General features: G+C 44.5%; 1 protein-coding gene across 1 annotated transcript in view; it reads right to left on the reverse strand.

Moving 5' to 3' along the window:
• The window catches only part of CCND3 (cyclin D3), a 97,866-nt gene extending 87,646 nt beyond the window's left edge, over positions 1-10,220 (reverse strand). The window contains exons 1-2 of the mRNA XM_069238419.1: positions 7,578-10,220; positions 674-889 (exon numbers count right to left, since the gene is read on the reverse strand). Coding sequence (XP_069094520.1) covers positions 674-889; positions 7,578-7,775 — 414 coding nt within the window. The 5' untranslated portion in view covers positions 7,776-10,220. The remainder of the gene's footprint in view (positions 1-673; positions 890-7,577) is intronic.
• Positions 10,221-14,979: the final 4,759 nt, after the last annotated feature.

Here is a 14,979-nt window from a genome sequence, read left to right on the forward strand (position 1 = left end):
ACTGGACACCTCAAAGCCAGTCTGACAAGGGCCATCCTCCACATCTTCCTTAATACTCCATGTTGGTGAATGACCGTAGAATCCTGCCTTTCTTAAATTGTAGATGTTAATCCCACCTCCTTAGCTTAAACATAAAATTCATGGTCAACACCACAATCCATAGCTCACAGCAGCCATGCAAAACATAACTCCTGCATCAAAAATTATATTTTATACTAATAAGTTACACCTAAAAGCACTATAAATGAGAATATACACAAACCAATAAGATGTTACATTTGGTTATCGCCTTCATGGTGTTATGGGTAACATGGCATGCAATTTTACCTGAAAGATTTACATTTGTAATTGCATCGGACATCAAATGTGAGGCCTAGAGTACTGCATTTGGTGTCTGACTTATGATTTGCAAAGGTGTTTTCAGATTGAGTTGTCGCTAAACATAACTTGCAAATAAGTGATTTTTCAGTTTTAATTTATAACCACACCATAAATGTACTAACTGTACTTTAACCGAATTTCTCCATTTTCTAAACATATGCAAGGTGCTCTATCTAGAGCTAAACATAGCTTCTGATGACACTTGTTCCCCCACCAAGGAATAAATACGTATTCACACTTAAAAACACACACACTTTCAGATATCAAGTAGTTGTGAGCACAATGCTCTTACCAGCAGCTCCTGGATGGTCACAGAGTTGTCCGTGTAGATGCAAAGTTTCTCCACAGTAAGAGGTGTTGTCTCCCTCATCTTGGAGGCCAAGAGCAAGCAGACAGCCCCAAGAAGCTGCAGGTGATACTTCCTGGTGGGCACGCAGGACAGGTAGCGGTCTACGTAGTTCATGGCCAAGGGGAAGACTTCTTCCTCGCATTTCTGTTCTTCACACACCTTAGAAAAGAGGAACAGATAATGTGTGCAAGAGACATACATACTTAGCATGCAAGGAAAAGAGTGATGGTGACTTTGTAAAGCCTGGCAATGGAGCCTTATCAGTTTTGGCATTCATGCATTTTTTTCAGGTTCTTACGTACAGCTTGAATGTCTGACATGTTTCAAGTATATGAATACCCATGGATGATAAACAAATACACACTTTATCAAACGTGTGCACATCTACAGCCGTTTTAACCTCACAAGGAAAATGTCTCTTAACTCCCTTATCAGCCAATCTGCACATTCTTTGGCTTGGCGGTCATGACTGCCTGTCTTTAGAAACACTAACTTCCTAATGTCCGTTTCTTCATCCTAATTTGAAAATAAATAAAGATAAGAAAATATGGTTTTCAGTCTGTATTTAGCTTTAAATAATTATTGAGAACGGGGAGCCTTCGTTGTAACGCCCCTTTTGAAAGATGGCGATACTGCACATCCATAGCCTGAAGCAAACCAGATTTCGGACTAACAAGTGCAGAATTAACATCCCATGTCGACGTGATTCGTGGAGTGCAGTGGCCATTGACACTATGTAATAGGGAAGAAGTGGGATACGGTTGTAATGACCTATCCGCCTACAACTAGCATTTCTAGTTGTAATTATTAGTGGGGAGGACGAATCCTTTCAGTGCCAGCAAGCAGCACAGCTGGTTAATTCGGGCCCCACTAAGAAGCTATATGCAGAACTGGATGAAGTAAGCAGGTTAGTAGAGCATCCTGGTGCCGGTTAGGAGGAGGCGCAGCAGATGCCAATAAGGAGGGGCCAATGCAGAGTCAGGGACTCCAGTCGCCTTCAAGAGAAGTGGGAGGACTGCCGGTATAAGTAAAACTCAAAAAGTAAGAAAACTGGAGGCACAAGATGGGTGAAGGAGAGCAAGGAGGGTTGCCAGCTTGAGCATCAGAGGGGTAGAGGGCCACCTCAAACGGTAAGGGAGACAGCTGTTTAAGCATCATTAAGGAGTAAAGAGATACGGGTGAGGCAGTCAAGAAAGGAGGATACACGTATAAAAGCACAAATATGAAGTGGAAATGGAACTGGAAGCACTAGTCGAGGAAGGGGTTCTGCTGAGGCGTGGTGGCTATGTAAGCAGCAGCGGTAAGGGTGTGGAGCAATTATTTAACATTCTGGCAGGATACTCCACTTCGGGCAGCAGTGAGGAGGGGTGGAGCCCTTCCTGCCCTCAGTAGCGGCTCAAGTGGGGTTCTTTAGGGACCAGTAAGGTGGTAAGGACTGGACGCATCCTTCAGCAGTAAGGAGAAGGGTTTGACACAGCAGATGACTTCAGACAGAGAGCAGCAGAGAAATCTGTAAAGACGGAGCACTGTAAGCAAACACCAGTAGGGAAGGTGAGAGTACGGTTGTCGCCAGAAAGGGACCGGTGCATGCAGAACAAGCATTTGCAATGCAATGGGTCTGGCATTTGCTGGACTCAGAGCTATTACCGTTGTAAAGTCCTAACCGGACATTCATAGTCACAAAATGAAAAGTAATAGTTTTACATAAGAAACCAGATTTAAAGCGCCACGCCATAAACGTACTGGCAAATGTGCAGCAAGATCGCGCTGCTTAGGAAATAAAAAGAAAAAGTAGTCCAGAAACCATGGAGTGTTTTAGGTTTTCAGTAGTTGGCTGGTGCGCTCGAGGAGGGCTAAACACCGGAAAAGGCATGACGTATGCATGCCTTTCACAAATAAAAATCAAGCGATTTTTAAAAGGCAAGCCCACGAACCAACAAAACTGATGGGCATGCGGTGGGTGAGGTTAAAAGCCCACTGAGATTACAGCAGGCTAGAGCACTTGCACGTTCGACCCTGAAAGAAGGGACCAGGGCACCGCAAATGCCAGTAAGGATGGCAGCACTTCAGTCACCTAGAAAGCTGGGAGCAGTGGAGACGCGAGGATCGGAAGGATGTACCAGAAACGGAAGGGCATTCCGGCACCAGCGAAGAGGGATTAGCTGATTTAAGGCATACACGGGGAGAGGGATGGGGTACCATTTGAGGCAAAAGTACAAAGGAGCAAGAATTTATAGTGCATGTCAGAGAGGAGGCACTGGAAGTGCACGTAAGAGGAAGGTTAATTTCTGGAACAGTTAATGAGGGGCAATTCAGGCAGAGACGGTTAATTCAGATTACAGTATGGATGGCAGGGCCGTAGAGGAACAAGTGAGGAAAGACAACGATCTGGCACCAGTAAAAAGGTATGGATAGAAATACAGGCAACTGAAAAAAGGCGGGGGGGGAGGACTTCAGGCACGAATAGGAAAGAAGCAATTACAAACCCCTGTAAGGATGGTGAGGAATCAAGAAACGTGCCAGGAAAGGGGGAGGAATTCCAGTATTGCTAAGAAAGGGTGGTACTTAAAGCTCCAATAAGGGGCTGGAGGGCACCTTTACACAGCATTAAAGAGTGAGTCTTCAGCCCTACTAAGGAAGGACATAAGGCACTAACAAACAAGTAAGGTATTTCAGACACCAGAAGAAAGAAAAAGGGAAAAAAAAAAAAGGGGGGGGGGCATTTCTGGCACCAGTCCATCAGTAGAGAAACTGTACACAAGAAAGCCTGTAACAGAGGAAGAGAACTGCAAGAACCCGTAAGGAGTGGACACTGCAGGTGCCAGGGGAAGAAATGTGCTTCAAGTGCTAGTTAGGTGAGGAACAGAGCTTCAAATGGGGCATTATTCACTGATACCGAGTACTGGCATTTTATTTTCTCACCTTGGGTACCAGAACTTCCTCTGATAAGGATCGCACAGGTATTCGATGTCCCGGCTTTGAGGCAGGTGCTGCTGCGCTCAACTCCTACCGCAAGCAGCACCTTCAACACATTGTGTGCGGGTTCAAGTGTGCCTTTCAATCACATGGAAGCCTGGGCAAAGTTGGTACAAGAGCACATTACAGTAGCCCTTTTCACCAGAGCACAGTGATCTGCTTGTGGTGCAGTGGAAGTTATCTGGGGAGGGTGTGGCTGCAAGGTGTTTCTTTAATCTTTGGACCTTAGTAGTGGGGGTAGAGAGGTGGTGGCTGTTGCAGTTGTTCCATGTGTGGGACGCATCGTTCTGGGTAATACAGCTTTCTAGCTTTCACTCTTTAAACCGTTGGAAATGGCAGCCCATCAGTAAATTTATTTGTTTGGAAGTAAATCCCGACCATTTACACCAATTTATTTCTGGATTAAGCTAAAAGAAAAAAAGGTCCAAAACTAACTTTAAAAAAATGTACCAGTGCAGTGGTTACCAACCTCTTGACTTCAGTGGACCCCACGTTACAATTACTGCGTCCTGGGGACCCCCACTGAATTATAACTCCATTTGCCATGATTCTCTCTTGAAGCCTTCCCTATCACTTTTCTTTTTTCACATTCTCATACAAGCCCGCTGTCTTACATAACATCCATTTACACCCTCCTCTTTCAAACTCATCTCACTCAATTATTAACCAGTTTCTAAACGTTTTGTCTTCTGTGGAGCTCTACTGAATCACTACCAGAATCCGGGGACGCAAGCCTATGCAACTTGTATGATTTAAACCTCAACCGGTACACAAAAATACTGAACCAAGAACAAATGAAACATTCACAAATTCTGAAATAGGTTATTTAATTATTTTTTGGGTTATAACTGAGAAAGTAAAGTGGTTTAGGAGTGAAACGTTTCAGAGAGTAAGAAATAGATGTTTAAGGAAGGGAGGTTGTGACTGAGTTTGAGTGTGTGTCTAAGGGAGAAAATGTATTTTGACTTTTTTTTTTTTAGTCTGTAGAGTACATGTATGCTAATAGTCTGCCTCCTTCATTTCCAGACCAACCAAGTTCCTGTTTCTTATGTATTCAGCAGAAGTAATTACACCTCGTTTCTTGGCAGCATAAGTTAATAAGCATTTCAATGTAATGGGTCTCGCGTTTGCTTGACTCAGAGCTATTAGCGTTGTGAATTCCTAACTGAACTTTTCGTGCCACATACATTGAAAATGAAAAGTAAAACAGTTGGCATAAGCAAGTCAATTCAAAGCGCCACGGCCGCCATGAGCGTGGGAGAAATTGGCTCCCTGCGTGAATGTCTAGAAAGGATTGTGGCTGGGAGAAAAGGCAAACCGAAACCAAGAGAGGCCATCATACACTGTAACAGGAGTAAGCGTGACGAGGAGTAAGCGTGACGTAGTGTGATGGTCAGCAAAAATGTTCACTTAGTGAAGTTGCAGCAGCACTACAGAAACTTCAGAGCTGGGTGTATGCAAGTGCTTTTCATTTCCTGGCAAAGGACACTTAATTGACTGTTAGGAAATTGTTTACATTTTGTGATGTCAATTTATTTAAGAGAAGATTAACATGGTCAACACATGATGCAGCAGGTTTAGCTTAGTGGAGACAAGCTTTTAGAGAAAAAAAAAAGGCACTCACAAGGCTACCACCAGTTTTATTAACCTGTAAAGGGCAAGGACGAAGGGTTGGCAGCAGAAAAGTGGGTTGATTCACACAAAGCAAAGTCTTAACTTGGGGTAAAAAAAAAAAAAAAAAAAAAAAAAAAAAAAAAAAAGTTTAACTCTTACGTTTTGTTAGTCTAACATCACTAAAAAGGGTTCATTTTCAGTTGTAAAAATATTAGTAAGTACAATATAATGGTTATTTATTTAATAACTCAGATCAATTCATCTGACATTCTTACAATGTACGCAGATATCTTGCATCAAAGTTTGGAGAAGTCAACAACCTTGCCCCTTGTACTGCCTTTATCTCCATCCCAAAGAGTTTCCCAGTCGACCGCTCCTTATTTTTTTTTTTTTGGGATGGGGCGGGGTGGGACCTACACTTATTTTTTCCCATCACTTAAATTACTGGTGTTTGGGTAGGGTGACCAGACTTTGAGGAGCAAAAAACCGGGACAGGTCAGATGTAAAAGAAGAACTAAAGACTTTACTCGCACTTTTAGATCAGGCCTGTCCCTTTTTTTTTTGCATAGCTTTGTGAATGTGTGCCTATACATGTGCGTATATCTATCTATCTACACACACACATAGAAGACTACATATATAAAATTAGCTGTGGATTGACCTCCCACCCTGCTCCCCCAACCCACCTCTGCTCCTCACTCAGTTTCTCTGCTGGAAGCAGACAGAGGACTGTGCTGTCTGACAGTAACAGATAAGTTACTTTCATTATTTCATACTTTGTAGGCGTCTTTAATTTATGCTTCCCTAGATGATCTGACATTTGTCCCAAAAACCAGGACATTGATTTAAAATTAATAGAAGCGTCGGGACACCGAGGCAGTTCCCTAAAACTGGGACTGTCCGGGGAAATCCGGGACGTCTAGTCACCCTATTGTTTGGGGAACTTCTATCACGAACCAAGTAAAGGGGTGGAATGCATTTAAGGCACCAGTAATGAAGATAGGGCGCTTGGGGCCCCATTAAGAGCAGATTGTTCACAGAACAGTTAGGGGTGGATATGCACCATCAGAGGAAGGACACGTGATACACCTTAAACCAGGGCCTTTATAGAGCTCGAAGGCAAATGAGAAGAGTAAACTAACCAGAGTTGGGGGTTTACAGCATAAATGTAATTACTTTATAAGGCTTTTTATCCAAGTTATGTTTATTCGTAAAGCGCACTATCCTGCGAGTCTAACCTGGCGTTAAGCAGGTGTTTGACTAGCCCCGTCGTTTCAGTTTTGACCCCAACCACAGCGTTCCACTGACTCAAAGTTCGGAAAATAAAAACCACACACACACACAATATCCTCATGCGTAAAACTGAGGTACAGCGACAAAACACCCCACTTCAGATGAGAAACTGTGGCAGAATCCAAAAGAAACAGCAACATCCGCTCCCCAATGGAAATTGCCATATTTCTGAGCACCCTACTGAGAAAAGTGGTACCTCTACCCTCTACCCAGTAAAAGGGGATATTCATCTGGTTGAGTTATTACAGTGTATTTCCCGGCAAAAGATTCTGGATGCATTCCAACTGTCCTTGCAGCGTTTCCCGCTTAGTTTTATCCAGCTCAGTGGAGCACGCAGCATTCTGTTTGTCGAGGTACATAACTTAGGTTTGGGGTGCAAGTCTGGTTTCAAGTTACTTGCCTGTATTAGTTTGTATTTTTGAGATTAAAACAGTATCTGGTTTTTAAATGTTATTACCTTCTGCACGTGTATTTGCAGTGACAGATGTCTCTACTTGTGCGTAGCCAATTATTGGTTTTGGGGGTTCTAGCAACTAGTTTTATGGAGGTCAGTGGTCACTGACAAAAGCTTCCAGCATATTGCTTTAGAATACTGTCTGGTTTGTGGCGCTTTACCGTACGATTAGTCCTCGATTTTGGAGGCGTCACGCCGTCTCCCTTTTTACAGTGATAGAACACAGTTTCGGGGTTGTACTCCCTATGTTTGCAATGTCACATTCTGCGACTTCGGAGCCTGACAGGTTCAACGGATCGATGGCCTTCTGAGTCAGTCACTGGACTTTGGGTGTGGGTGTTCGGAGTGGGTGTGAGCCAGAGTTTCGAAGGATTTGCGGCAGTGTGGAGAGTTCCGGTTTTGGGTGGCATCGCCCTCTGAATTTTGGAGCGTGGTGTGGTCTTTCCTTTTATGGTGTCAGAGTTGGCTTCAGGGGTACGTTACCCCTGTGGTTTTAATACCCCCCCTCACCTCCAACATCCAGAAAGCCAGCATTCTGCGCATGCGCGGCCGGAGCTCGCGCTGTACGCACTGGAAGTAAGTCGTGGCCGGGCTGTAACGCTCTTCCAGCTGTAGGAGGTTCCGCAGGACCCGCCCGTCCCGTAGCAGCCGGGGGTCAGGGACGGCGCGGGGAGGCCGGGCGGCTCCCTCCGAACACCACAGCTCCATAGCAGCCCGCCCGGAACACTGACAGATGCAGCTGTAGGCATCGTTTATATAGAGCCCGCTCACTGAACGTCAGCACGCAGCACAACCAGAAGCTAAGCCGGAACTTATCGACCAATCATCGAGTTCAACACCAAGGAGAGTGGCGGAAGAGCGTCCGCGTTACCCATGTGTCGTTGTGCAGCCACCATGTTTGTTAACGAATGTTCAGTCAGGAAATGTGTTTAGCTTTATGCGCTGTGAGCGCTCTGCAATGCGTCATTGATACTTTATAATATTACGACATAGTGGTAAAAATCGAAAAAGAAGTGCAGGAACTTGTGATGTTAACTTTCACACGAGCGGCAGACGAGATGCGGCTCATGCTGGCATGCGCACACTCCTTCCGGGACTTGCCAGCGTGTATAGAGTGAAAGGGTGCGTTGGCTGGCCTTTGCACTAGTATCCTAGGACGAGCATGGTCATAACCAGGCGTGCAACTGCATGCGGAAGGTTTACACCTTACCAGGCTGATGGGGAGGAGTTGGTCAGCACCTTTAGACAGAGCAAGGGTGACAGTATTCCAAACATATCAACATTTTAAAACTGAAAAGTGGGAGCTTTTGAAAAAAACGGGGGAATGTATTTTCCATGTTGCTTTATATTGAAGCAAACGCAGGTTCAAATGGCTAGAATAGAGCAATTTGTGGCTTTGAAAAACGGGAGTCTCCTGTCTGAACCAGATGCGTTTGCTTATATGGTATTCTCAAATCTAAACGATCACATGAACAAGGCTCAGCAACTTGGCAGCGTTGACAGCTGTCCCACACAGATGTAAAGTGTAGACCTGGAGCTTCAACAACATCTTTATAACCTAATGGGAGGCAATGAGGTAAAAAGGTCTCTCTACAATGCATGAAATATAAAAGTTGTTTTGAAATTTGCAAGAAACTGGTGATGACAACTACAATAATTGATGTCTAGCAGATGCAGGTATCTGATAACCTATTTCCATTGCTCTGAATCCTAAAAGGGTAGCAGTTTATAGTAGACTCAGGGGAGAGAACCTTATTTATGTCAGGTAGACTCTCACCCATTCTATTAGTGGCATGCTTCATCATCTCGTCTCATTTTGGTCCCTATAAAATAGGATGGGCTCAACCATGTCCAGGGAGCAGTTAGTATAGTTATCCGACAGGGTCTTATGTAATAACAAGCATTGCCAAAGCCAATCGGTCTCACCTATGCAACAGCTATTGCTTTGCCAGTGTGTTCTAGCCATAGCATACCAAAACATGGCGGTTGTTCACCCTGGCTAAAAGTCAGTGACATAGAGGAGTATCCTATGAGGGCTTAGAGTGCCATTAAGTGATGTAGAGTGGAGTGTCGCTGAGTAGAGTGCCATAGAGTACCACAGAGCAGCCGTTCCCAACTTGTGGCCCGTGGACCCCCAGGGCTCAGTGACACATTCCCATGGGGTCTTCAGGCATCTCACGGCCTGGGCCGGCAGGAAGGCACTTCTTCAGTGCGGGCCTCTCAACAGAGACATAGAGGTTTTTTATATTTGCTAATCATTTGTGTAGCAATTTTAAAAGCACTGCAATGTTTCTTGTAAATCCAGCAGTTTTCCGGCATAAATAAAAGTGTCATGGTTACGCTGGTGATTAATGTATCTGCTGTAGAGAGATGGGAGTTTGTCTCATGACAGTTTTGGGTCATCTAATGTAGCACAGATGGTTAGTATGCCTGCTGCAAAGAACATGTATCACGCATATCAAAGAACAGTATTTTGTGTGCATAGCACAGTGGGTTACTGCTTTTGTCACAGAGATTCTTTTGTTACTGTGCCGTTCATAAGTTGCAATCATAATGTGGCACAGTGAGCTATGAACTGCCATCAAAGAGCTGCATGTAAACCTCATAGTACAAGTTAGAAAGTTATGTTCTTTTCCCAGTCTTTCATAATCCTGATGCTGCTAAAAGGTTGCTTAGAAATACATTCTTATTAAAGTCAACACTAACCACTGTGTTATGTTCTGAATCCTGAGTTTGTGGTTCTCCAGACCGAGCACTCTTAGAAAATGCCTACCTATATAGATGACATGTGAATCCTTCACTTTGGAGTCCTCTTTGCCTTTTGTAACATTTTCGATACACTGATTTATACACGTATGATTCATTGTCTCTGTATGTGTGTGATGTAAAGTGCTCCAACACTTTACACTGGTATGAAAGGTGCTATAAAACAAATTAAATAGATGTGACAGAGGGGCTATGGAGAGATGATAGGCACTTAAGGTTTTACTTGTTTTCATCACCCCATATTTATGTTTAAAAGCTTTCTCAGATCTTATGTACCTAAAAAATACATACATAAATCGCTTGGGAAATGTAGAATCTGAACTCAGGATTCATCTTTCTGAAGTATAACTAAACATTGAAAAGTTAGTCGCCGAGATGGAGCACCAACCTTCCCATTAAGTTTTCGATTTTTGCATATTTTTTCATTATAAAATAATAAAATCTCTAGTCATTCCAATATTTATTTGGTGTGTACTTATTTGTGTCATTTTTTTGCGAATGACTGTTTTAATGTTTTAAATATAAATTGTCCAAATTGCTTGGGGGAGTCCCCGGCTTCCAGTAGTGATTTAGTGGGGGTCCTCAGGACTCAAAAGGTTGGGAACCACTGGCATAGAGTCGTAGAGTGGAGTGGTGTAAAGTGGTCAAGAGTGAAGTGGAGTAGAGTGTTGTGGAGTGGAGTGGTGTAGAGTGGAGTGGTGTAGAGTGGAGTGAAGTAGAGCGTCATAGATTGAAGGGATGTAGAGTTTAGAGGCGCAGAGTGGCGTAAGTTGTCAAAGAGTGTAGAGTAGGATGGAGTGGCGTAAAGTGAAGTGCCGTATGGTGAAGTGGCATGGAGTGTCACAGAATGACATAGAGTGTAGTGAAATGCCATAGAGTAGATTGTCTTAGAATGGAGTTGAATGACATAGAGTGGCGTGGAGTGTGATTGAATCAAGTGTTGCGGAGTGCAGAAGAATGCCGTAGAGTGTCATAGTGGAGTGGCATGGAATGGAGTAAAGTAGAGTGTCATAGAGTGTAGAGAAGTAGAGATGAGCATAGAGTGGAGTAAAGTGTGGAAGAGTGGAGTGGAGAGTGAAGTGGCATAGAATGTCATTATGTGGAGTGACGTGGAGTGTCATTCTCACAACTGCCAATAGGGTCACACATGTAGGAACTATGAACACTGTCAGGGACAAGCAACTAGTACATGTTAAGGGCAGGGGCAAAGACAAGTCAGTACACAGGTGGCATGTAAGACAGGAGACATAACCAAATTCTGCAAAGCGACAAACCTTATCCCAATATCTGGTGGAGTGGTTAACATTCTGGGGGCATGGATTGTGAAAAGACGGAAAGAATAGCACGTAAGTTACGGGGATGGATTAGAACTATAACTTCCATAAGCAGGCACGATCACCTGCGTGCCTATAGGACTCGAAGGGGAAGGGCAGACTATAAAGGTGCTTCCGCTCCACCGCACACTGCTAATTATTCACGTTGGTGACAACTTGCAGAAGTCAGGAGCCCCGTGGGGGCTCATTCGGTGGGGTAAGGGTGCGAATACACCACCTGTGTTTCCTTCCGCTTTGTTGGGTGAATGATGGGATAGTCTCATTCCAGTGCAAGACACTTTCCTTTTACGTACTGAAGACTGCTGCAGGATCAGAAAGGGCAAGCAGTTCCTTTCTGAGTACGAAGCCTACTGTGCATTCCTTCCGTTGGTGAGTCCGACTGTTTCTGACCTTACTTGTGTAGAAGGGAATTGGTGCTCCTGGTTTTGATGTGATTAGATTCCTTTGTCTTAAGATGTCTTCTTTTGCAAATGATGCATATGATAGGATTTAATTACGCTGGGTGATTCAAACTCGGCCAGTTTGGGAATTCAATACTTTATCTGTTTCCTTATTTTGGAGGCATCCTTGAGGCATACTGTTAGAAATGGGGTCTCTAATTCGCAGTCGGTTTGCACCCTGTCCAAGTAGGGACACTCACTCTAGTCATAATAAGGGAGATACCCAGCTCAGATAACCCCTGCTCACCCCCTTGGTAGATTGGCACAAGCAGTCAGGCTTATCTCAGAAGCAATGTGTAAAGCATTTGCACATAACACAGTAATACAGTGAAAACACTACAAAAGGACACCACACCAGTTTTAGAAAAGTAGCCAATATTTATCAGTGTAAAAGAAGATCAAAACGAGAAAAATCCAACATACAGTAATAAAGATATGAATTTTGCAGGAATTAACTTAAAAATCAATAGTTCCGTCTAGGGCTATCACGGTGTTGGGAACAACAAATCCAACAGCTTAGGCTGGCTGCGGTGTCACGAGCCAGCTACGGTGTCGGGAAGACCCGCAAACAGTACCTTGGAAATGTCAGGCATCATGATCCTCACAATGAGATCCGGAGTGCGGTGTCAGTTCCAGATGTTGGTGCGAGGGTCGTCTGGCCTTTGAAGTCTCATGCGCTGTAGAACGAACTCCAGGCTGATGACGAAGTCCGGAGAGCTTGTGTGGATGGTGTCGGGGCTGCGGTGCGAAGCAGGACGATGCAATGTGTGGTGCCCACAGGTCATGGTGCAGGCAGCGGCTCGGTGATGGCATCATGCGGTGTCAGTGAGACCAGGGCTGTGGTGTGAAGTGGGGCTGTGCGACGTGCATGTCTCCAGGTCACAGTGCAGGCAGCGATGTCGTTGATGAAGCAATAATTTAATAGTGTGCCTGCCAAGGATCAGCCCATTACGATGTTTCCTTATGTGGTTTCCTCCCTCCACCCCACCCCCCCCACCTAGCACGCACATGTGAGAGTGGGTCGCTCCTTCCTTAGATCTGCAGCTCAGGACAGCCTCTTCATCTGCCTTTCTGTGTACCTCCTCCTCTCTCTCAGGTCGATCAGCATCTTCAGCTCCTTGTGGATGCGGCACAGGTTTCCTTGGGATTCCCTCAGTGAGCGTGTCGCTCGGATGCGCCCTGTCCATGTGCACCTTCTTCCATTGTCCTCATCTTCTCTTCTTTGCAGCAGTCAGTTTTTAATGACTGTTGCTCCAGCAACACCCACTTGAACTCCACAGCAGAGGGATTAAAGGAACAGGATCCTGTTGCGGCCTGTGGAGAAGCAAAAAGCCCTACTTTTGATTTAGCATTACAAGGGGATTGCCATAGCACCACTTCAGGTAAATCTTGCACTGTGTGACAGGCATAGAGTGGAGTTGAATGTGGTGGAGTAAAGTGTTGTAAAGTGGCATAGAGTGAGGTGGGTTAGAGTGACATAAAGTGGAGAGTTATAGAGGGGAGCAGAGTGTTGTAGAGTTGAATGATGAGGAGTGGAGTGGTGTATTGTGGAGTATGCATGGTGTGGTAGCGCACTGCCGTTACAGACAGCACATTTTCAAATTAAATTACCATTACATTTGCACATATAGTTTTACTGATAAAACTCTGTACAGCACAAACAATAATGTATGGAAATGGCCTAACCTAGTGTGCTGATTTGTTTTGAACGTATTAAAATATTTGTTTTCACCACACTTCAGAATTACAAAAAAACGACTTAGTTTGTGCTTCCCTAATTCTGATATATTTTGTAATATTTGCACTGTACATTTACAGACATTTAAATTTTGGCTTATGCTAGGAAAACCTTTTTCTTTTCCAGTACCCACAAGATTGTTACATAAATCCTCTCACTTTGAAGTCAGAGGAAGGAAAGTAAACACCAACACCAAGCTGCCTTGGAAGACAGAGCCTGACATTTGACTTCTGTCTTTGAATGCACAGCAAATGTGTGTAGGAAATTACCATCTTGCCTGGCATGTTACCCCCATATTTCACTGTATATATGTTGTTTTAGTGTATGTGTCACTGGGACCCTGCCAGCCAGGGCCCCAGTGCTCATAAGTGTGCCCTGTATGTGTTGCCTGTGTGATGACTAACTGTCTCACTGAGGCTCTGCTAACCAGAACCTCAGTGGTTATGCTCTCTCTTTGCTTTCCAAATTGTCACTAACAGGCTAGTGACCAATTTCACCAATTCACATTGGCATACTGGAACACCCTTATAATTCCCTAGTATATGGTACTGAGGTACCCAGGGTATTGGGGTTCTAAGGGGTTGGCAGCAGCAGCAGCTGCAGTGAAACCCCGGGAAAGGTAGTTTGGCAGTACCCTGGTCTGTGCTAGAGACTCTGGGGATCATGGAATTGTCTCCCCAATGCCAGAATGGCATTGGGATGACAATTCCATGATCTTAGACATGTTACATGGCCATGTTCGGAGTTACCATTGTGACGCTATATATAGGTAGTGACCTATGTATAGTGCACGCGTTTAATGGTGTCCCCGCACTCACAAAGTCCGGGGAATTTGCCCTGAACAATGTGGGGGCACCTTGGCTAGTGCCAGGGTGCCCACACACTAAGTAACTTAGCACCCAACCTTTACCAGGTAAAGGTTAGACATATAGGTGACTTATAAGTTACTTAAGTGCAGTGGTAAATGGCTGTGAAATAACGTGGACGTTATTTCACTCAGGCTGCAGTGGCAGGCCTGTGTAAGAATTGTCAGAGCTCCCTATGGGTGGCAAAAGAAATGCTGCAGCCCATAGGGATCTCCTGGAACCCCAATACCCTGGGTACCTCAGTACCATATACTAGGGAATTATAAGGGTGTTCCAGTATGCCAATGTGAATTGGTGAAATTGGTCACTAGTCTGACAATTTGGAAAGCAAAGAGAGAGCATAACCACTGAGGTTCCGGTTAGCAGAGCCTCAGTGAGACAGTTAGTCATCACACAGGGAACACATACAGGGCACACTTATGAGCACTGGGGCCCTGGCTGGTAGGGTCCCAGTGACACATACACTAAAACAACATATATACAGTGAAATATGGGGGTAACATGCCAGGCAAGATGGTACTTTCCTACACAACCCCCCCCCCCAAACAAAGGACAATAAGACTAGCCATGACCTGATGAGTCTTCATTGTCTAAGTGGAAATATCTGGAGAGTCCATCTGCATTGGAGTGGGTACTCCCAGGTCTATGTTCCACTGTATAGTCCATTCCCTGTAGAGATATGGATCACCTCAACAATTTAGGGTTTTCACCTTTCATTTGTTTTAGCCAAAGTAGAGGTTTGTGGTCTGTCTGAACAATGAAGTGAGT

The sequence above is a fragment of the Pleurodeles waltl genome, chromosome 6, assembly GCF_031143425.1.
Source record: "Pleurodeles waltl isolate 20211129_DDA chromosome 6, aPleWal1.hap1.20221129, whole genome shotgun sequence".
NCBI lineage: Eukaryota > Metazoa > Chordata > Amphibia > Caudata > Salamandridae > Pleurodeles > Pleurodeles waltl.